General features: G+C 40.5%; 1 protein-coding gene across 3 annotated transcripts in view; it reads right to left on the bottom strand.

The window, feature by feature from the left end:
• Positions 1-23,340, bottom strand: part of Grm7 (glutamate metabotropic receptor 7) — a 547,225-nt gene that overhangs the window by 187,023 nt on the left and 336,862 nt on the right. For all 3 annotated transcript variants that reach the window (XM_048356200.1, XM_048356199.1, XM_048356201.1), the window contains exon 5: positions 6,477-6,617. In XM_048356200.1, coding sequence (XP_048212157.1) covers positions 6,477-6,617 — 141 coding nt within the window. The remainder of the gene's footprint in view (positions 1-6,476; positions 6,618-23,340) is intronic.

Below are 23,340 nucleotides of genomic sequence, written 5' to 3'. Positions count from 1 at the left end.
TTTAATGTTTATATTCTAATCAAGGAGTCATTAACATAAATCCTTGATAATTTGACATGTTTCCACGTCCCACAAAAATAGAAAGTAGCCATTTAGAAGCAGGCAGGAGGTCACTGAAGACAGATAACAGGAGAGAAATGTCAGTCAAGACTCTGGTATTGAGAGATGAGTCAGAGAATCACAAATTTAACAAAGGACTGTCTTAATACACAATCCAGTACTACATACTCAAGAGAGATCAAGTTGTAATTAATCTGCATCAAATCTCTACTTAAGAAAGCAGAGATGTGTAGATATATAACTTACATCAGTTCTCATTGAAATGGTTTGAAAAAAGTTTTGCAGCACTAAAAAATTAGACACTATTTATGCCCAGCCTTCTGATACAGATTCTGTAATACTGTTATACAAATTTGTTGTCACAATACACTATGTATATGCCAACTAAAGGCCAATTCACAACAAAATGATAATATAACAGGAAAAGGTAATTAGTATCATCATAAATCCTTTGTGCATCTTTATGCATATCTATATTTTCAAAGCATTTGACTTTCTTAAGTCTAACTATTTTGTCTTAAAAATCTGTTTAACAGATTATATAAATAGATAGTATTTGGGTTCGAAGTAAGAATCAGAGTTGAGATTCTTCACCAATAACACTTAATAGCGAGTTTGCTAAAGAATGACACCTTTAGTTAAACTTGTTTGTTTGGAGATGTGAGGTACAAAGAACAACCCAGCTTAAGTATTCCGACCTTTCAAAATGTGGACTTTAAATGTGTGCTCTTGGGCCAGACGCAGTAATGCATACCTATAATCTCAACTACACAGGTGACAGAGGTGAGAGGTATGAAGACCAAGGATGAGGAAAAGTACAGGATCTAGTAGCAAAAATAACTACACTCCTTACCTAGTATTTTCAAGGCCCTCAATTCAGTCCCAAGTAATGCACACGCACACACACACACACACACACACACACACACAGAGTGAGAGAGAGAGAGAGAGAGAGAATATGCTCTACCTTATCTCTTCCCATAAAGAACACTGATTAGGGACCCAAATTAAATGTGAATTTGCTTGTAGTGTGACTCAAAAACATATGTGATGACATACAAGGGGTAGATGGATGTCACTAGTTTATTTATCCTCCACCATCGAGAAAGGGAAACAGATTCCTGAAAGCCACATTGTTCCTTATAGGATGATGGATTTCTCAATCTGGAGTTCCTTCTTCCCAGAGAGGAAGCAAGTGGCGAGCCGGTGAATCGGTGCCCACAGACCGCGATGTTCTTTAGACAAATGTTCTGTGTAAGCCACGAGGCATGACAGCCCCATCATTTGCATGGCTGCCACAGGCAAGCACAGTCAGAGCAGACGATGCGTTTGGGAGTGAAGACCGTGAGGCTGTTACTGAGAATGTGGAGGATACAACCGCGGGGAACAGACGACATATGTGATTTGAGGAGTCACACACGTGCAGGGTCCTGCAATGCTTGACACACGCTCTATCCTAGCGCCATAACTCTCTGGGCTTTGAACTTCCCCATCCACTCAGAGCATCTCACCAAAGGATGGCCCTCTGCTTGCTTTCTGGCACTGTGACATAGCAGAGAACAAGGTGTGCACCAGCGGAGATCTCCTGTCTATGCATTGCGCTTTGTTTGCCCACTGCAGTTTCATATGGACCTCCTCTTCCTCTAACCAGGCAACCTCAACAGGAGCCTCAAGAATTCCTCCCACTGTGACATTCAATACAGAACAGCCACCCATCGGGACCAACGCTGAGCGACGACTTGGTGCTCAAATTTGCCACCTGAAGTATTAATAATTTAATACCTATCCCAACTACGGATGTGGACTTTTCCTTTCCTCATTTCAGAAAGAAGAAATGGCTTTGGGAAGGTTGATGGCATTTTCCAAACCTTCATAGATCCAGTCTCCGGGATCTACATAGGAAACCCTGGCTTCCCTCATCCCCGGCCTATGGCTTCTTGACGAGGTCACCATGGCGATTTCCCTGAGCAGAGATAGCCTCATCTCATTTGTGTAAATTTTATTCACTTTAGTATCTCTACGGCCTTCATTCTCAATGAGATCAGACTCAACACTGGTCTCTGGTGGCAACTGTTTTCTGGCAATTCTCAAGGGGGAGCACATTGCACAGGCGACCCATGAGTAGGGGCTAGGATGAAAGTACTATCTGAACGCCAACTGCATCTAACATCCCTACTTAAAGGAAACACTGTATGGTGCAAGGCCTAGAGTTCACCTCATCCTACACAAAGCTGATACTACCTCTCTAAGAAGAGGTATCCCTACTGTGGAGGAGCCCAATGCCGCTAGTCCCTGTCACGTGGAGTTTGTATGTTGTGCTAAGCTTAGATGAATATGTTTGCTCTGTTGTACATCTACTTGCATAAATACAACCAGCCTCCATCCAAGCTCTGTCTCCATTAGTTGAAATAAGATCACTGCTAGAGAAGTTGGGAGAAAGCGATCTAATTTTCCAGGTGGAGAAACTCAGCCTGGCTATCAGGGAAACCTGGAATGTCCTTATTATTAAATACAGTGGTTATATTCTTTGCTTCAAGAATAGATTTCATCAACATGGATCATTCATGAGAATGAAGAGAACATGGCTGCTCAGATCATTTCTTTTATAAGAATGCCCGCACCTCTGGCCCTACGCAAGATTATAAAGCATGTAGAGCTGATTCAATCAACTTTCAGGGTTTTTCCAACAGTGATTCTTCTTATGCCCTTTTCCTTTTATGAGAATATAGAATTTCCCATTTCATTGTGACCCCCCCCAACCCCCTGCTCTTCCCAAGGGTACGAAATCTCATCCTTTGCATTCAAAAATGTGTTGAATGATTACTTTCTGTTGGTCTCCTTGGAGCTAACATATAACATGGCAGCTTGCTTCTTATGGCTAAAGAAAATCCAGAATTTAAAAGCAATACTATTTTGCATTATAATTTAGGTTTATAGCCACAGAGTGAATACATAAAATCCCCTTATTCTTCAGTAAATGAGGCCCAGCTACAGACAGATAGCATGAAGAAAGTTTTCTGTGGCCCTCAGATCCAAGCATCCAGTGACCCTGACACCAATCCAGGATGCTACACTAGTCAGCCGGCCCCTTCAGCTGGGGCCTTTTTCCTCCTGTACCCTTATGTGGTCACCATGGCAGCTTACTCTTACATGCCCCCCCCCCCAATCCATCAATGCTCCCTTCCCCTATCCATTTATCTCCCAGATTAAGATGTGTTTCCTCACCCTCATCTTAAGGACTCCTCTCCACAATGGGAAGTCAATTCTGTCGATTATTTCTCCTTCCCACTTTGCCACTCTCAGCTCAACTGCTCTCTCCCAATGCTCTATGTGCAGATGGAAATGTAAAGAGCAAGATCTTTCCATGCAATATTTTAGATAGGACCAGGGTCATTTGGTTGGATGTAGAACAGAGAGAAGAAAAGGAAGACAGACACACACATGGCCAGCCTCCAGCCTGAAGACCTAATAGAGAAGGAACCATGCCTTGCGGTGGTGTCTCACTACAGTGAAGTGGGGAGGAGAGGACTAATGAGGTCAGGAAAGCACATAGGTAAATGGGGGCCAGGGGTAATTTAGCAGGTGTCATCAAAGATCAAATGAAAGAAGAAGAATAGCAAGACAGAAACATGTCCATGTCCGTTTCTGTAAACGGGTGGTAAGGAGCATTGTCTTGTTCATCTTCATAAACACGTTCTGTATGACCAGTAGCACTGAAATGTGGCTGTAGATGGAATACCACACATGATCGTATGCAAACTGAGAGGGTGTTAGTCCTGGACAGGGGCACCCCTAACGCCCCCCGCCCCTGCCCCCCAAGAAATCCACTCCATCTCTGGACTCTGCAGACCATCAATGTCAGAGGGAATCTGGAGGAACTGCCATCGCTCATCAGGATTCTTCTCTACACTTCAGTGTCCCCTGTCTTACAGACAAATTATCCAGATGTCAAACCAATTTTTCAAGTTTCCACTTGAAGGCTCGGTGTCACCTAGGTCTAGTCAACACTGAAATAATTTTATTCCCTTTCTCACAATCATAGGAAGGAATGTATTCCTGAAAAGGTCTCGCTGTTCTAGGACATGGTTTTGAGAATGTGGCCTTCTGGTTAGCTCTTACGCCTCTTGCATACATATCCTGTTGATTCTGTGTTATTGGTGGCAGTCCCATATTTGTTCTTTAATGTGTTGCTTAACAGAAAGTTCCTTGAGAAAAACAAAAGAAGACCACACTGAAGCAGCCTCATATTCTTTGCACATAGTAGCAGTGGCACATAGTATACACATCTCACCCAATTGAGTGCCAAGATAAACCGAGTTAGGGACTCTGTCCAGTACAAGGGTCCATTTCCTTTTCTTCCTGAACTCAAGGTATCTAGCTTGCTTGGGTGGAGCTCTACCACTTGTGCCATACCACCAGCTCAGCTTTTTGCTGGTTAATGTGGAAATGGAGTGTCACATACTTTACCGCCCAGGCTGGCCTCAAGCCACAGTCCTTTGGATTTCAGCCTCCTCTAGTAGCTAGGATTATAGGTGTGAGCTGCTGGCATCCAGCAGCAAGTATCCCTTTCTTAATCATAACGCAGGTTTTATACAGATTTTATACCTTAAGAGATTTCATGTCTTAAGGCCAACAGTATCAGTGGTTGACAATGACTGGAGTATAGCATGGAGATGCTATTTAAAAGAGGTAATAAGATGATATGACATGTCATATTGTTTTAATCATTTTTCCATGGACATGCAGTACTCAAGACCAAGGTCAAATACCAGGTGTGTCTCAACACATCACATTCTTCCCTTACTCTGGATACCTCAAGCACATGGTTTTGTTTATCACATCTGCAGAGTTTCAACAATTGCTCCTGCTACATTCTTGGCTATGTGATTGTATGGGAAACTCTCCAAACCTAAGGTGGGCACTAAGACCCTAGCTGAAAATCCTAGGTTTTCATTTCAAAACCAACTTGGGTGGAAAAGTCCTCAAGACTCCATCTCTGCTGGAGGCTGGTGGCTCATGCCTATAATCCTTGCTACTTAGGAGGCTAAGAGCTGAGGATTGCAGTTTGAAGCCAGCCCAAGCAACAAAGTCCAACTAACCACAAACAGAAAGCTGGAAGTGGAGTTGTAGCCAAAATGGAACAGTGCTAGCTTTGAGCAGAAAAACCTAAGGGATAGCACCTAGGTCTTGAGTTCAAGGCCCCGTGCTGGTGCACATGTGTGTGCTGGTGCACACATACATACACACACACGTATGCACACATACACATACATACACACCCCCCAGCCCCCATTTCCAATTAACCAGTAAAAAGCTGGACTAGAGGCCTGATTCAAATGGTAAAGCACTAGCTGTGAATGAAGAAGCCAAGCAAGAGCCCAAGGCTCTGAGTTGAATCCCCAGTACCAGCATGGAAAACAAAGTAAAATAACAACAAAAACTTCCCAATTCACATTTCTATGTCTGACAGAATCTTCATGTTTTAACGTACGCGTCATTCCATCAAATGAGACTTTAAAAAATAAAACCTGATCCTCACACCTGCTAGGAAAGCACTTGGCCTTTGAGCTTCCTCCTCAGCATGAAGTAAATCATGGGAGGAAGTTTACATCTTCAGGATGAATCGATTTTTTAAGTTATGCTTCCTCATACATTCTGAGCATGCCTTTCAGTTTATAATTATGCATTTATCTCAGAGATCATTGAAATGATGTCAAACTCCTGCCCTGCGGGCTTGGCTCAATCAATGTGGAAGCTGTCCTTAACCTGTTTTGCTTCCCACGATGCTAGCATGGTGCTCAGCAGAGAGAAGGTAGCTTAATAAATATTTATGCATGCAAAAATGAATTACTGTGTGATGGTTCCTACTGGCTACTTGTGTGCCCACATTTTTTTATTCAGCAGAAAAAATCCTACAAGCGTTTATACGAGGAGCAGGAAGTTATTCCAGGCTGGTAGTTAAATAACAGGTGACTCTTTCACTTAGACATTGTGGAACCCATTTAGAACTCTCATCATTAGAAACTCAAGCACTCTGTTTCTTTAATCAAATAGGTTGTGTGTGGTGATGGTTAAATCTAATACTGCTATGGAATTTCTCAGAGACTTTTGCCTATCTGAGAATGACTTCCCACTAAAATGCAAGCTAATGTTTATCAAGGAGACCATTAAAAGGCACCCTTCCGAATTCAAAGAGCCAAAGGAAATGTCAATTACTGCTCGATGGACAGGCAGAACAGAATACAATCTTGTCTGCACTTCTCTGCAGGACTTACGTTCCATTTTCTGAACAATCTAGTAAAATTCAATTTACTTCCTCAATTTGTCTCCAGCCAGGCTTCCTTCTGTCAGCTGCGTGGACATTTCAATGCTGGCCGCGTAATGTCACCAGAGAAGGACATGGGCAATGAAATTACCTGTGCATTTGCGATCTGTGTCTTCTTTTTTGGATCCACTAATTGTCAATTTACAGTTGAAGTTTTCTTCCCAGTATTCCGCAAACCACACATTTCTTCTGTTGTTCTCGAGGGTGCGGGATGTAAAGTACGCATCAAATCCTACACAAAATTAAATACAAGGTCAGTGCACACAGGGTACCGCTAGCCTGTGCAGAAATACATGCCAAGAATGGCTTTTCTTTGTTTTAGTAGACTAGACATTCTTTCGGGTCAATCAAAAAATAAAGAAGACATAAAACAACTAGTGGAAGGGTAACGTATAGATCAATCCTTACACATCTAACACTTGTGCGGTCAAGAAATCACACAGTCACAATGAAATCTGCATGAGAGGCCTAAAGAAAGACACAAGGATCTCAGCTGCTTTGCATTTCAAGTGAGCTAAACCTATCCTTATCATTACCATTAGGGAGATAACAGACCATTTCAGTACATACTGAGGACCACATCTCTGCTTCTGGTTACCTCAACAACTGACTCAATAGTAGTTGCTACCATTAACCCCATTTTGCAGATGAGAAAACATAAGGTGAAAAATATAATAACAGGTCCATCATCAACCATTTGACCATAATCTATATTCATGACTGCTCTGGCTACTGATCTGTGATTATCTTGTTTGTTTAGAACTGTCCTCAAATACCATGCATTCATTTTTGCAGATCAAATGCAAATAAAATATTTTTAATAGTCTATAGATACAATCAGTTCAACCTAAACTTCAATGTTATTCACAAAGAATTTCCCAATGAGCAGAGACCCAGTCACTAATCACATCCATACTTCAGAGTAAAAAGGGAAGATGTAGAGAAGAAAGTAAACCCAGACACGCTCTTTTTTAGACGTGGGGGCTATAAAAAAAATCTTACATTTTAGTGGGCATCACAATATTTTAGACAACTGATAAATGACATGGAGACCAAACTTCATGTCCAGACAAGAGTCATACTAGACCCCTAGGTTCCCTGGGAGATTTCAATAGCCACCAAATGCTCAAAATACTGCTATGGACTCCACCTATCATCCACTTCCTCTCTTTCCCTCCTAGACTTCCTATCACCAGATGACAAAGAGGCCACGAGGGGACGGCATACGGAAGAGTGAAACAAGGATGTGGACAGGTGCTGTAACAGGTGACACACTGGGGACAAGGACAGTTACAAGCAATAGAGCTCTTCTCACCCAATTCAAAGAGGAAGAGGCACAGGTCAAGTCAATATTATCCCATACTGACACTTGCTGAGCTGCTTTTGCTTAGCTGAGTCAGGTTTTTTTTTAGGGAGCTAACAATCTGGTTAGCTCTTTCTTTTATAAAAATATTGCATTTTCTTTAAGTAGTTGTAGAAAGGAGTTGCCACTCGACAAAGCGGTTTATGAATACAAGGCTGGATATCTCTCTTCATCAGAGCTCAGGTAAAAGATGATATTGATTCTAATAGGTGCCCTGTACTTATTCCCCTTCATAAAGGGCAAGACTGGACACTGGATTCCTCAAGCTTTCAGCACACAATTCATCCCAAAATAAGCTGTGGGTTTGGCAGTTCTAGCCAAGCACTCCATAGTCCTCCTTTATTAAGAGATAAGGATCCTTCCCTCTGCCTAAAGAGACTAAGCCCTTGCACTCAGCCTGTCCTTAGAGTTTCTGTAGCCTGAGGTTCTTCTATCTTTTAGGAGTTGGCTACACAACACAAGATGTCAGTGCCTAACCCAGAGCAGAGGAATGGACTGGAAGCAGAGGAATGGAAGCAGAGATTTGAATAACTCTAGCAATGGTGTGTGTATGTGTGTGTGTGTGTGTGTGTATGCATCTCATAGTGAGATGGCAAAATAAGACTTTTTTTCCTCCCGTAATCCATCTCAATAGAAAAGTGAATCTGCTGAAGTAATGGTAACCCACACCTATACCATCGGCCCTTGGAAGTTTGAGAATGATCAAGAGTATGAGGTCACCTTGAGCTACCTAGTAAGCCTCTGTCTCAAAAAAACAGAAGATGAGAAAAAGAAGGAGAGGGCAAAGGAAGAGGAGGAGGATGGCGGAGGGTGAGGGGGAGGGAGAGGAGGAGGAGAGGGGGGGGGAAGAGGAAGAGGAGGAGGAAAAAGTGATTTTGGCAAATATGTTAATATCATTCATTTAATTTCTACAGGGTGGAAAATGCAACCCAGGGTATTAAGATCAGGGTTTGGATTCGAAGGAGCCCAGATCGGATTTTGGTTCAAAGGAAATTGAATCAGAGGAGTTGTGCTTAAGGAGAAAGATGATTCATTTCCATGGAACAGATGGAATTCTTGGTAAGAAATCATTCCCTTTGTCGGACAGAATGGGTTTCAGTGTGGAAATGAATCTCTGGGCTAGTCTGAAGGCCACGTCCCATTGGGCACACACTGAACAGTACTGCTACAATCTGGGAAGTAAGTTTAAGCAGGACCAATGCCGGAAAATGACCAAGGCTTTCGCTGGCATGACAAATAGGCTTCTCTCGTTCTTTTCTCTCAGAAATGGGGTGCTGCCCTCAAACACCCCCTGAAATTTGTGGTTGAGACAACAAAGCACCAATCAATAGAGACATCATGCATCCCAGGTGGTGTGTTTGGGAGGTGACCTTTCCATCTGGGAGGGGAGGCGACCGCTCACACCGGTTTGTGATATGAAAGGAAAGCTATCAGAATGTCAGAAGGAGGTCGGATACACAGCTGCCTGCCAGGCTAGGGCTGGAGGTGGCTGACAGATACTAATGGGGCTTTCCTTGCTGTCCGAACTCAGTCAGCAGCCCTGGTCACTGCCTTGCCAGTAACTGTCACTCTTTGCCGATAGGCGATGAGGACCAGCCGAGACCTCTCTTTCATGAACCCGTGAGACCTCTCTTTCATGAACCCGTATAGGGGGAGACTCAGCTCTTCTTGCTCTGCTTCCAGCTCAGGAAAGATGCATTCGTGGTTGAAAATGCAACATTCATCACTGATGAAAAATACCAATGGAATGGCTGAACGAAGCAAATTGAAGAGGGAATAGACAAATGAGAAGGGTAGAAGGGGTGAAGGGGTGGCTAGCACAAGGTCCCAGGTTTGATCTCCAATACTACACAACTTTGACCCTTTAGAGCTAGACAAGTTGCTTTCAGAATTTATAGAAAAAACACGCATTGTACAATACTTTATTATGCCCCTGAGTATTTTTTTCAACCTAGTGTGTTTGCTTGTAGACTCATAGGCACATTGTTATTTCTGTTCTTGGTGATTTTTTTTCCCCTTTTTTTCTTGTTTGTTCCTTTATCTCTGCCTTTGGGAGGGTAGGTGGTGGCACAGAAATGGAGGGGCAAAGAGTGAACAAATAGAGCAGTGGTACTCACTAGACACTAAGCAGAAAATGAAGTATACAATTCGTATCGGGGGCAGGAGGGGAAAACTGAGAGAGGGAAGGGGTGAGATTGTTCAAAAAGAAATGTCCTCTTTAATTGTCTTGTGTAACTGCAATCCCTCTGAACAACACCTTTACAATAACAATAAAATGCAAAATAAATAAATAAAATAAAAATGACCTAAAATATACAGTAATCGGGAGAATTGCAGAGAGGAAGAGAGAGAGAGAGGAGGAGGAGAGAGAGAGAATACATGAGGGTTAGGATGCACTGTACAAGAGAGAAAAGAAGAGGCAATTAATAACACTGAGTTTATTATAAGAAAATGTTGTAAATTCTTTACAATTAGAAAACAGTAGTCCTGGAATTTGTGAAAATGAGAAGGTCAGAGCAATTCCATTCACAGGCATGGGGATTTAATGTATGGTAGAATAAAGGTTGCAACTTAAATCTCTAGGAGAAGGAGGTCTCTTTAATTATCATCGATAGCCACTTGAGTCACAGAAACTTACCATTACATTATATTTGTGTGTGTGTGTGTGTGTGTGTGTGTGTGTGTGTGTGTGTGTGTGTACCAGTCCTGGGGCTTGAATTCAGGTCCTAGTACTAGTGCTCTACCACTTGAGCCACAGCTCTAGTTCCAGAGGGTTTTTGTTTTGTTTTGTTTTATTTTATTTTTGGTATTTAGTAGTTATTTAGAGAAAAGTATCTCATGTATTTTCCTGTCTGGGCTGGTATCCAAATATGATCCTCACTCATAGCCTTCTGAGTAACTAGGATGACAGGCATGAGCCACAGGTACTGAGCTTTAACATTCTGTTATCTTACAAAACATATTAGGAATCCTCACATGGAATTAACTGTAGCAGGTGAGTGTGAAGATTCCTCTGTTGGGAAGATGAATTTTAACTGGCTTTAGAAACCAGAGTCCTTGCCTTCTCCATTCAGTTGCTAAATGGGGCATGATCTGGTGATCACACAGAGCTAAGGGCAGACAGTTATTTTTGTGCCAATCTCTGGAGACTGAGACCCGAGGCCAGTGTATCTACCCCATGCATTCCAGTGCTCTCAGGCAGAGTCCTTGCAAACGTTAAAGTTCAACTTCAACTGAAGTTGAAGACATAGCAAATCAGTGTGGCAAGAAGACCGTGACAGATCCAGTGGGACCAATCTCAGCTCTCACATGCACCCCCAGATTCTCCTGGCTCTATTTAGTGGTGAGAGTGGTGGAAACCAGCCATGATTTTTTCGAGGAGACAAAGAAGAGTTATTGCAGTAAAACTTTTCCCACAAAGAGCCAACAATCCCATGGGAAGTGCTTTTCTAGATGAGGTAGAAAGAATAATGTCTGCAATATCATTCCAGAAAATGCCTCTAAAGGGCTGTTGGCTAGTGTATAATGCCAGCATGCCTTCCATTCTTTATTCCTTTAAGTGGCTTTGAAAAAAAAAGGAGAGTATTTATGTAAACTGAATACACTTATATGAGAATAAATATGGATATAGACAGTAAAGACTGAATTGAAGTTAGTGGCTGAGAGGAGACATGGATGCCAAAAGTCTAGGGGATAACCACTAGCATGGTTAAGTTGCTTGTTAGATGACCTTGAGCAAATATTCTACATGTAATTATTTTTAAAAAGATCATATCTAAGTAAGGTGATAGTAGTATTTTCTCTGCAGTGTTTCTGAGAAGTTAATATATGCTGCAGAATTTAAACTAACACTGGAGAAATAGGAGTGCAAATATTAGGTAATTTCAAGGGCCAGGGTAGAGGGACAAAGAAAGAAGGGATGGAAAGGGAGGAGGAGAGGGAGAAAGATAGGGGGAGAAAGAGAGACTGGAGAGACAGAGAAAGAGATAAAAAGAGAGAGATTGGATGAGTATGAATATTAATTCAAGAAAGCTTGAGCTTTAACACTAGAGACAATTCATGAAAGAGTCCCAGTGTTTGAAGTCCCTTACATTGAAGTTAGATGGACCAGAGTTTGAATACTGGCTTGGCCAAATGCCAGCTTTTAAAAATTTCATTCATGTGAATGTGAAGTCAATCATAGTTTCCTGATGATTTTGTCAAGCTACCCCTTTTATTTAGTTTGTATTCTTTCATATATTTCAGGAAAGGATTAATTTGGAGCCCATGTCTCCTCATGCATTTAATGACTATAGTGATTCTTCCCTTTCTTAAATATTAAGGTTAAATCTCATAGAACTTTAAATATGTTGACACCAGCAGTGTTCACATCAGTTGCAGACACTACATAGACTCTGGGCCTCTGAGATTTGCTCATCATTTCCTTTACTCTGTGCAGCTCTACATGTTGTTAGGGACCACACAGGGTGATAAAAAAAAATTAAGAAGGGCATTGAGAACTCACACCTATAATACTGGCTACTCGGGAGGCTGAGTCTGAGAATTGCAGTGGAAAGCCAGGCCAGGCAGACAAATCCCAGAGATTTGACCTAAGAGATGCTTTCACTGTGAATGCCCAAGACAAAACAAAACCACAATTAGCAAAACCCCAATGCACTTATGTCGTCTTTGTACACGTGTGTATCTTTTCATGTGTCCATGTGCCTTTGTATATGTATGTGTATCTGCACAGGTATGTTTGTGCACATCTTTGTGTGTATATGCATGTTTTATGTGCATGTGCTATGTGTCTGTACATGAATGTGTGCGTTTGTGTCTGTACATGCTTGTAGTCTGGTTTGTGTACATGTACATGTTTCTTTGCATATACATATGTCTTTGTGTATGGATACTATGCACATGTGCATATGTGTACGTGTGATCATGTGTGTATTTGTGTGTATGTGTGTGTGCGAAGGGATAGGAAAAGGAGTAAGATGCCTTTGTTGTGCTGCACAGTAGGGCGATCAAAGGTAGCAATAGCACACCAAATATTTTACAAAGTTAAGAGAAAGGATTTCAGTGTTTCCATCCAAGATAAATGTTGAATGACTTTGTGAGGCAACATCCACATGTACACATTAAATTGTATAACACACACAAAATTACATAATATACAAATATAAACATACTTATATATAAATTTACCTTTGACTATGGAATCTCCTAATTTCATACAGTATATTACGGGTCTCTGGTAAGTAGTCAAACCTCATCCTTGTCACATACAAACCTGAGGTGTGCATATATAATCTATGAATCTATCATTCATGACTTTATCTATATAGAGTAGCTATAGTAAATATACTGATATACTAACACACACACACACACACACACACACACACTTCATCCAGTACTATAGCAGACATCAATACCAAAACAGGAAAACCAATCCTCACAATCTTGGTTCCCAGCCCCATTACATCCAGGCTTGAGGAAGGTAATACTGATCAGACATCCAGGGAATGCTGTGTTACCATCACTGCTAGAAACAAGCGTCAAGAAACTCTTCTCAGAAATGTGCCACCTACCTCACACCCCACTCAGATAGGAGTACCTAAGTAAAGTGATGCTAGCACAATGTGGTAGGTACTACACGGGTGGCCACTGTACTCAGACCTCTGCTCTAAATGCTCCACACAGAGTTTTAAGTACTAAATACAAACTCATTACTCTGTGATTGGAAAGAAATCTCAGTCCCCCATAACACATCTTAAAAATGCTAGGGAAAATCCATATGATTCTTTTACTTAATTTAATTTGGTTAAAGTCATCATGAAGAAACCATAATAGGTGGTAGATGTGTCACAAATATTGCTTATTGATTACTATCTTTGGCATAGTCTTGCTTAAATTTTGAATATTATTTTCCTTCCATAGGGCTCATAATAGTTTAGGATTTTCTATGCTTTCTTTCTGGGTCACCAAAATCATGTCTCTGTGGGAAAGCAGATACAATTTGGAAAGGGCTTTTCTAGAACATTCCCTCACATATCCCCTAAACCTGACAAGAAAAGACATTTGGAAGGACATTCTGCCTTATCAGCAAGGGCTGAAAGGTAGCCTTAAAATGAATAGAGTACAGATAAGTTTATTATTATTATTGTTGTTGCTGTTGTTATTATTAAGATTCTTTTGGCTGATCCTGGGGCTTGAACTCTGGGTTTAAGCATGTCCTTGAGCTCAAGGCTAGCACTCTACCACTTGAGCCACAGCTCTAATTCCGGAATGTGTGTGTGTGTGTGTGTGTGTGTGTGTGTGTGTGTGTGTGTGTGTGTAATTGACAATAAGAGTCTCATGGACTTTCCTGCCCAGGTTGGCTTTGAACTGTGATTCTCAGATCTCAGCTTCCTGAGTAGCTAGGATTACAAGCGTGAGCCACCAGTGCCTGGCTTTAAAATCCTTTTTGTAAGAATAATATCATGGCTTAAACAATCAATCATCTACCAGTTTTTCTCCTCTATCTTTTGCACTTGATGACCCCATTTTAGCCTTGGTCACTTCCAACACCCTGGGGAAACAAACAAAAAACACCCTACTACTAGGTTTCTAGACATGCTATTAGCTCAATTAACCAGCTGAAGTTGAGTATAAGCAATCAATAAACAAAAAGAATTTACCAGGGAATTTCCTGAATAAGATCTGTATTCCACAAAAGATGGCCTTCTGATATTACAAGGAATGCTTGCCAGGGTGAGAATTCTGAATGCATCTCCAAGGCGTGTGCTATAACAACCCCCATTACCAACTTGTCTGGAGTCCCCTAACCTCAGCGAGGTATTTGCAGAATACTTGTGTCTTTCCCATAGGGTCACAATGGAATAAAGAAAGGGATTTGAAAATGTCGCTAAACTACAGCAACTAAGTCAGACCTTCTGTGGGTGGCCTGCATAGTTCAGTGTCTTCACATGACTCTGATGTGTCACTGAGACTGCATTCTAGACCAGCATGCAATGTGACCCGATGCCTCATGGAGCCATTCTACATGAGCCCTGGTGGACTTGTTCTATCAGAACCATAGGCAGCAAGGTTTCTTTTCCTTCAATACAGATCTACTTATCTAGAGAGCCCAATGACACAGTTAACAGTACATGCTACAATGTATTTCTGAAACAACAATGATTAAAAAGCTTGTTAAGTTTGATCAAATCTTAATTGTTCTTGGTAATTTGAAAATGTACCCAGAATTTAATTAGAGACTCCAAAGCTATCCAAATACATCTAGGATCAAAGTTATATTTTTTATATTAGCTTTTATAAATATTTATAATACATAGTTTTATGCAGAAATGGTTAGGGAGGGGTTTGGGGATCATACTAAGTTGTAATGATTAATCCATCTATGTATAATTTTCCAACAATAGTTGCCTAACAAAATAAAGGAATATTCATCAATTGAGCAAATGGGTCCCACCTATTCTTTCCAGCAATATGAGAGCAAAAGTCACACAAACATGTCAGAGAATTACTCTGCATTGTGAAGGCTTCACCTTTTATTTTTAATAACCATACAAGACTCATGTTGCCTGGTTACCATCTTCATTTTGTACTCTGATCTAAAAATGTCTCAGCAGCCAGAAGTTTTCTGTGAACTCAACATCCAAACTTATATAATCAAACATCTATAACAATACTGAAGGAATTTAACCAAGACTATATTTCATTTTCTCCTCAATCACAGACTCAACTATTGCCTAAAAATTGATAGGGTAAAAAGAAAAGATTTTGAAAGAAGAAATTTTCATATGTAGGTTTCAGATGGGAAAAACACTTGAAGAAAGAGAAAAAGAAAATCTCAGAAAATAGTAATGTCAGTGTCCCAGATGCATGGCCATTTAGTATAAGAATGCTCATGGAAATATACAAAAAAGGAAAAAAGTTAGCAATCATTGATAAAAATCCCACGTTGATACTTAAAATGTTGCTGAGTGATATACACAGGTTTGAGCTTCTGTCCTTTTGTTTTTTTATTTTTTTTTTAGTTAGATTTGACATTTGAGACATTTATAACATCTTGGCTTTTCTTGTTTTTTCTTAAATTCCAAAAGTTTAATTTTAAGTCTGCAAACTAAATAATTTTGCTGTTTAATCTCTCTTCTTCTGGCAGCTCTGAAAACATACTATTTTGAGGTATGGTATTTCTCAGGGTACTTTTTAGCATATTGATGAACAAACATTTTCGGAATGTTAAAAACAAGCTATGAGTTGATGTCCCTGGTAAATAAATATCTACCAAAAAAGAAATACAAGCCATTCAATTCTTTACCATTAGGTTACTTACATATTTCTGAGTTGGTGACATTGTAGGTCCTCTTAAAGGAAAGGTTAATTGTCTTGACTTCTTAACGCTTTCATTTTTAGTCAAGACATTCTGTTGTCTAGAACTCTACACACACATCCCTATAGATCTCATAGAGCTCATTAACTGGCTTATCTGGGCCCATCAAATTTCTGTCCCTCGTAACCTGAAATTAGAAGTCATGAGGTTTATGTGAACTAGAACTACACACTTCGCCAGTGAGGTAGAAACTCAGGAGTTGCTGATAGCAGGCTTGTAGACTTAGGGAGTCATTGGGTCACTGATTTTAGGAGAGAAGAATGGGTTGATTAGAGGCCCAGAGAGGTGAACGGGAAGGGAGAGAACAGATCTTGTATTTTCTAAGCTTCAGTACTTGTTTCCAATCGGTTTCTGAGGTCCTGCTTCATTTTCTCCCCCTCTTCATGAGTCTATCTCTCTCCTTTTGACACCACCCTGTCCTTTTTGAGTACTTGCTTCCTCATGTTTTATTTTGCCGAACTTTGATTATTTTGGCTTTCTAAAGAATCACACTATTTGAGATCTTCCTTAGACGTACCGTATTTCAGTGAGTACATTTGTGTACACTTGCATATCACTCAACATATTTACTTATGTCAGCTAAATCCAGCTAAATCAATCCTTTGTCTCTCTGGACCTGACTGACTTCACTTCACATATTCCCCCACCCCTCCCCCAAGTCTTTCCATTCCTTTACGAATGATACAATTTCAGTCTTTGTAAGACCTTCTTTAAATAAGCCAATCATCTCCTCATGGCCTTAGTCAAATCCTACGGGAGATCTGTTAGGGCTGCGATTAATACTGATATGAGGATACGTCAGGTATGAATCCTGAGATCAAAGAGATTACCAAAGAGTAGCACAGACAGAGACAATTTTAACAGAGGGAGGGAGGGAGAAAGAGAGAGTCCCAAGGTACAGCGATGAGATGATAGAAGTTTACACCTTCGTTACGCTGGGCAAAGAAGCTCCGAAAGTCATTTTGAAGTAGTGACTTTCAATTAGATTGGATAATGTCAAGTTTTTTCCCCAAATCTTTGTTTAATTGGATTGTTTGCAAGAGCTTACTTGGTTTAGACACTGATACTCTCTCTCAATATGAAATGCTCTTGATATGTGTCCTTGGTTATCTCCACATGAGCAAATATGGTAGACTTAGTGTTCAAACCATCCGATTCCATAATAAATATGGTCTTGCATTGGATATGAGTTTTCCAACAATTCTTTGGGCTATACTCCCTCTGGATGACTTCCTCATTCTTTAAGGAGCAGGTAGCTCAGCATGCTGAGGCTCAGATGACAGATGAATGGCAGATACTGGCAGGGGCTGTGCGTACACCTGCTATATGGGTCAGTGACTTTATCCTAAGGAAAGGCAGTACAATTTGGTCATCAGGGATTGCTCCTCTGTTGTACATATTTCAAAAATGCCTTTGATCTAATTAGAAAATGTTATTGTAGAGCAATTAGTTCAATTAACTAAATCGAGAGATTCTAGAAGTGAATAATACATGATTCTTGCCTTGGAGACATATTCAGTTTTGGGTGGTAGATAAGAAAACATGAGTAAGAGTGAAAATGATACTGATCAATATCTACGATGAATGTTTTAAATGATTATGCTGGACAAAGAATGTTACTTCAATTCTTTCAACCTACATACATATTAGTTGTTACTATTATAAATAAACTGACTTAAATACTGTAATGATTTGCCCAAGTTTCCACAAAGAAATGATGAGTAGGATAAGAACATAGTAGGACTGATTCCAAAAGATAAACTTTTAACCACAACACTAGAGAAAATGAGAGAGTAAAGCCATACAGAAATTTCAGTGGTACCTCACACTTGTTCTAGGATTTCAGGAGGCAAAGGAGACACGAGGCTGTAATGGTAGGCATTTATGTCATAAGAGATCTAAGTACAATCCAGAAAAATGCAGCATTCATATAAAGAGAAAGGACTGAAGGGAATGGCGAATGACCAACAGCTTGCCTACAGGGTGAGCTGGTTTAATCACTTAAGTTTCTGGATGATAATTCACCTAGTATGTCTGCATAAATAGAACATTCATTAGAATTAGAAACACTAAGAATTCGTTTGATTATGTGGCAAAAACATCAATACGTTGGTGCAGAAATCAACCACTTTCTTTCACACTAGTAAGAACAATTTAAAAGTTCCATCAAATGAGCCAAATTACATCATTTAAAAAAAAGCCTTAGGCTGACTGGGAAGAAAGACAAGCAATAATAACAACAGAGATCTTTAAGGAGAAAGAGAGGAAGGTAAATAAAACTGGAAGGAGGAGTACTGTGGAGAAGTTCATAAGACATTGTTTAAGAGTGGCTCTTAGTTTGCTTATCTTTGTGATTTTCACAGTGATTCTTAACTCACTTTAAATTATAGACTCAAAATAATGAAAATTTCTATAGAATTGGTGTATCATCAACTTCAAAATTAGTGAACACACAGAACACGATGCAGGAAGTCTCATTATTTTCAACTAGATAACTTTACATTGTGTTCCAACTCTAACATGGAAACATTTACCTATTACCATCACTTAAAGCTACTGTTAAGCGGACATACTCTGGATTGCAATAGTAGTAAATATTATAGTTCGAAGAGCCAATCATTTTCCAACTGTGCACTGGTTCTATGGTATCACTTTTAATTCTCACAAAAAATCAACATGATAGTTGCTATTTTTCATTAATGAATGAAGAAAAAAGTCTCCAAGAGGTTACATTTTATCTCACAATTTAGTGTGTCTAGGTCCTTTGTATCCTGTGTATGTGTGTGTGTGTGAATGTGTATATATGTGTATAAAACACACATATATGCATACATTTATATATAAATTTGTGCTATGAATATATATAATATGTTCATATATAAATATACATTTTCATGCCATATATATTCATGCCTTGGCATGAATATTTAAAAGTGGCCTTCTTCAGTGACATTTTATGAGTATCATTCACCACTGTAACCCCATTATTTGCACACATAGGACTTATGTATCATTCACAAAGACTTTTGGCATAATAAATTAATGGATAAATGAAAGCATGAATAAATGAATGATGATTGAACCTACACAAAATTGCATAGCTTTTGAGAAAAATGTAATGCAGATCTGTGACAAAATCTACATCACTTCCAAGCCCTGCATCTTCTAAACAAAGTGATAAAAACAAACAAAAATACATTATGTTAAAAATAATCATGTCAAGCATCAAAAGAATATATGTGAGATCAAACAATGAAGTCAGGGAGGTAGATGGATGGGAGCATGGAAGTCTATGTGCAGGGAAGGAAAATTGCTCGGAGCTGTGCACTGGCCAAATCTAAGGGAGAGGAAATGATGAATTACTTCTGCCTTTACATTTGACTTTCTTCGTTTCCTCATGCCTCTCCTATTATAATCCCTCATTTGGCTCACCTTGGCTTAGGACTTCAAAATATACAGCCTTTCCGAACAGAAATTTTTCACAGAGACTTGGATATGGCAATGGAAAAACACGAGCCTCTCCAGGGCTGTATTTTTGGAAGAATCATGTACTCAGAGGAACAGAAATGCAGTTTGCTGGGCGATTCGGCTGGCAGGAGGAAATTCTGCCCCCTAGTGCGGAACCTCCATAAAGCCGACTCAAGTCCAGAGAGCTCCCTCCTGTTTGTGTGCTCAACCATTCATTCCCTTAAGTAAGTGTGCAAGTTCAAACCTGAGCAAGCTTTGAAAGACCGTATCTTGGAGAGAAGAATGGGGTGCATTAGCTTCCTCCTCCTCACTCATCTCAAAGCAAGAGTTATGCATTCACCGATTCACAAGCAGGTCTTCATACTTTCAACGTGTGGTGCATCTGAACTCCGAGCCAAAGGGTTGAGGACAGGAGAAATAGGCACAGAATGAACCCAATAACACACTCACCCAGTGACCCTGAGGATGTGCATAATAACAATGCTAGCAGATGACTACCTGACACAAATATCTTCAAAATGGAGTTTAATGCATTCCTCAAACTAAAGACAGCGTGCAGCATGCACAATCATTCTTCTCATCATGTTCCAAATGAATCTCTTGGAATGTTACACTGCTGAAGGCTGAGTCCAAAGTAGGTCACTCAACCTATTCCTTGCCTTCGTGAGGGACACGTTCAAGAATTCTCTTAAGAGTTCTTTCTTTGTCCCAGAAGGCTAGAAGCATTCACCTTGCCACAAAGCAACATTGCACCACCCACCTTTCAAGCTAAGTTAGCCTTCTTTGCTTCTTTGCCCACGAGCTCTGATTACTTTCACAGTATCATTCAGAGCTTCAGGGAGGTACCTCCCCCCACCCCCCAAAAAGCCCTGTATGTCCCAGCTGCCTTTGCACAGGGTGGCCTGTGAGTGGACAGGAAACAAGAACAGAAGAAGATATGGAGAATTGGACACCCAGAGAGATGACAGGAAGGAAGGCAGAAGTTTGAGGATGTACCAAGGAGACAGGTAGAGAAGAAAACCTGCTCCAGTCTCTAGAGGTTAAAGTTCAATGGGCAACACAATCGAGTAGGTGCCAAACCAGGATGTAGAGTTCCCTTATGTTCCCACGGACACATATAGGGGAATACTGTATATTTGCTAAACTCAGTTGCTTTGAATATAACTCTCTACTCAGGCTACATTCACCTTCACCCCTCCCTCTCCACCACCCTCCCCCCCCCCCCGCCCCGGAAGAATGAACAACCTTGTGTTCTTTCCAGACAAAGGAAACATTTGGTCAATTTCACACCAAGAAAGGCAAAGCACACATATCTGAAAGAAACAGAGGGATCCCGCTGTTTCCTGATGATAACAAGTTTTATTAATAAAGATTTAAGAAAATGACATTTTATTGTTAGCTATCTAGAGTTTAGAGGATGGAAAGATCAAGTCACCAGGAAGCTGTAAGCATTCTTTCTTACTCCTCTCTGTCTGTCTGTCTGTCTGTCTGTCTGTTTTGTACAGAGGATACAACTCTGGGCCTCTCACTTGTTAGATGGCCACACTACTGCTTGGGTCACACTGCCAACTCCTTTGGGCCTTGGTTATTTTCAAGTATGGTACTGGTTGATGCCAATGGCAGCCCTACCTTAGACCCTCTTTCTGGTGCTTTCTTGTGTCATGGGGGTGACAGGCACTTGCCGCTGCACCCAATCATTGCAATTCTCCTGTGGTTGGGATGACAAGTGTGTCACCACCACAACCAACCACTGTTTGAGATAGAATCTCTAAACTACTCATTGCCTTGGCTGGCCTCTAACTGTGATCCACTAGTCTCTGCCTTCCACCTAGCGAGGATTAGATGCCACTGACCCAGCAGACAGCTCTGATCTTTAGAGAATGATCTTTGATGACACATAAAAATCCCAGGAAATGACCAACATGTAACTTAGGTAAAACTTAGATGAGAAAGATAAAATTTTAGCCTTTCAGGAATGGATTAGGAAGTTCTTCTGTTAGATATGATAACAGCATTCTAGTTGTTTATAACAATTGATTTCTAGACACAATGAAATATTTGTCTGGAAGGTGATTGTGATAACTGGGATTTTCTTTGCGATTATTAAGGAATGGAAAAAGAGCAGTTAAATGTGGTAAAAATCATAATTTTTGACTGCAGGTAATGTAGATAGTTGAATGTATAACTCTAGACATTGAATAAATTTTCACAGTAGAAATAAAAACTCTATTGGGGTAGTGCCTTGATCCCAAACTCAGACACCACAAGACTTCATGCATAGCTTAGTCTAGAAGTTCTGTGCTCCTGCTTTTAATCTAGATGAGAGGCAACAATACTAGAACTACATGCTGGGTTTGGGGTAAGAGAAAGAGGCTTTCCCTGGGAGACAGATGTGGGTGACCCCAATCTAGGAAATGAATCCAACATCCTTGTCCATAACTAAGAGTAGCAACTGTAGCCTCTAAAGATAAGCAGAGATTTCAGGGATGTTTTTGCTGTTGTGAATGTGGCTGTTTTGTTTTGAAAGTAAGTATTAGCTCTGTTTGTTCACTTAGCAACGTTTCGTGACTTTGAGGCTTTAAATGGGAGGCTTTTTATGTTCCATGAGCACAACAGGTGTGCAGTGTTTTCAACCGTTCTTATGTAATTCCTTGTTATGTAACTGTTTATATTTAAAGCCCTGAGCCACATCTTCCATCAAAGACACAGTGCACATCTCGTGAAGGATACACAGTTTGTCTTCAACCATGGAAACATGGCGGGGATTCAGGTATCTAAGGCCACTTTCATGTTCCTTTCAACGTTAACACACTGTGGCTTAAGTTAGTCTTTCTATCACTCTGCAGGTAGCTCTCAAATATCACTTTCTTTCCACTGCAATTCATCACTGTCCTTTTCTTCCTCCATCTCTTCCTCCTCTTCTTCTGATCCTTTTCCTCCTGCTCTTTCTTTCTCCTCACCTTCCTCTTCCATTTCCTGTTCTTCCTCCTCCATCTTCTCTTTCTTTCCCTCTCCTTCCTGTTTATTCCCTCCTCTCCCACCGTCTCTTCTTCTTTGTCCTCTATCATCTTCTTTATTCCTTATCCTCCTCCTCTTCCTGTTCTTCTTCCTCCTCTGTCTCTCCTCCTCTTTTTGCTCATTCTTTTGCTGTTTCCTCTTCCTCTTCCTCCCATTTCTCTTCCTTCCCCTCTTCTTTCCACCCCCACCAGCATTCTTCTCATCCTTGCTACCTAAAAAGCATCCACTTAATGTCTACCTTTGTCCTGGGTACTTTATGTAAACATGACCTCAATTCATTCTAACACTGTACCAAGGAGAGAAAACCCAAGTCCAAAGAAACAACATAATTTTCCAATGGTATAGAGCTCTGCCAGATACCACAGGGTAGTTTCAGCAGCATTACAACTGTGTTCCCACTCCACACATCCTATTTGACTTGAACCTCTCCGTGAAGGAGAAAAGTAAGATTCAGAACAGAAAAATCTCAGTGTTTCCCACTCCCAGCCAGGCAGAGCAAACCCTACTTTATGTAGGTCAGGGAGATTTGTACAGAAAGTTTGCCAAAGAGTAGTGGGAATGCTTCCATGTCTTTAAAAAATTTATTTCCCCCTTTTTTTTCTTCTAAAACATGCTGGAGTCTTCTTTGTCTTAAGTAGTGATCATATCTTCCTGGAGCTGTTTGGTCAATGAAATGATCTTGTCTCCCTGGAGACAAGTGATTTGGTAACATCTATGGATATTTTT

This window comes from Perognathus longimembris, chromosome 10 (assembly GCF_023159225.1).
Source record: "Perognathus longimembris pacificus isolate PPM17 chromosome 10, ASM2315922v1, whole genome shotgun sequence".
Taxonomy (NCBI): Eukaryota; Metazoa; Chordata; class Mammalia; order Rodentia; family Heteromyidae; genus Perognathus; species Perognathus longimembris.
Note: the sequence above shows the minus strand (reverse complement) of the source record. Positions and strands in the feature narration are given on the sequence as shown.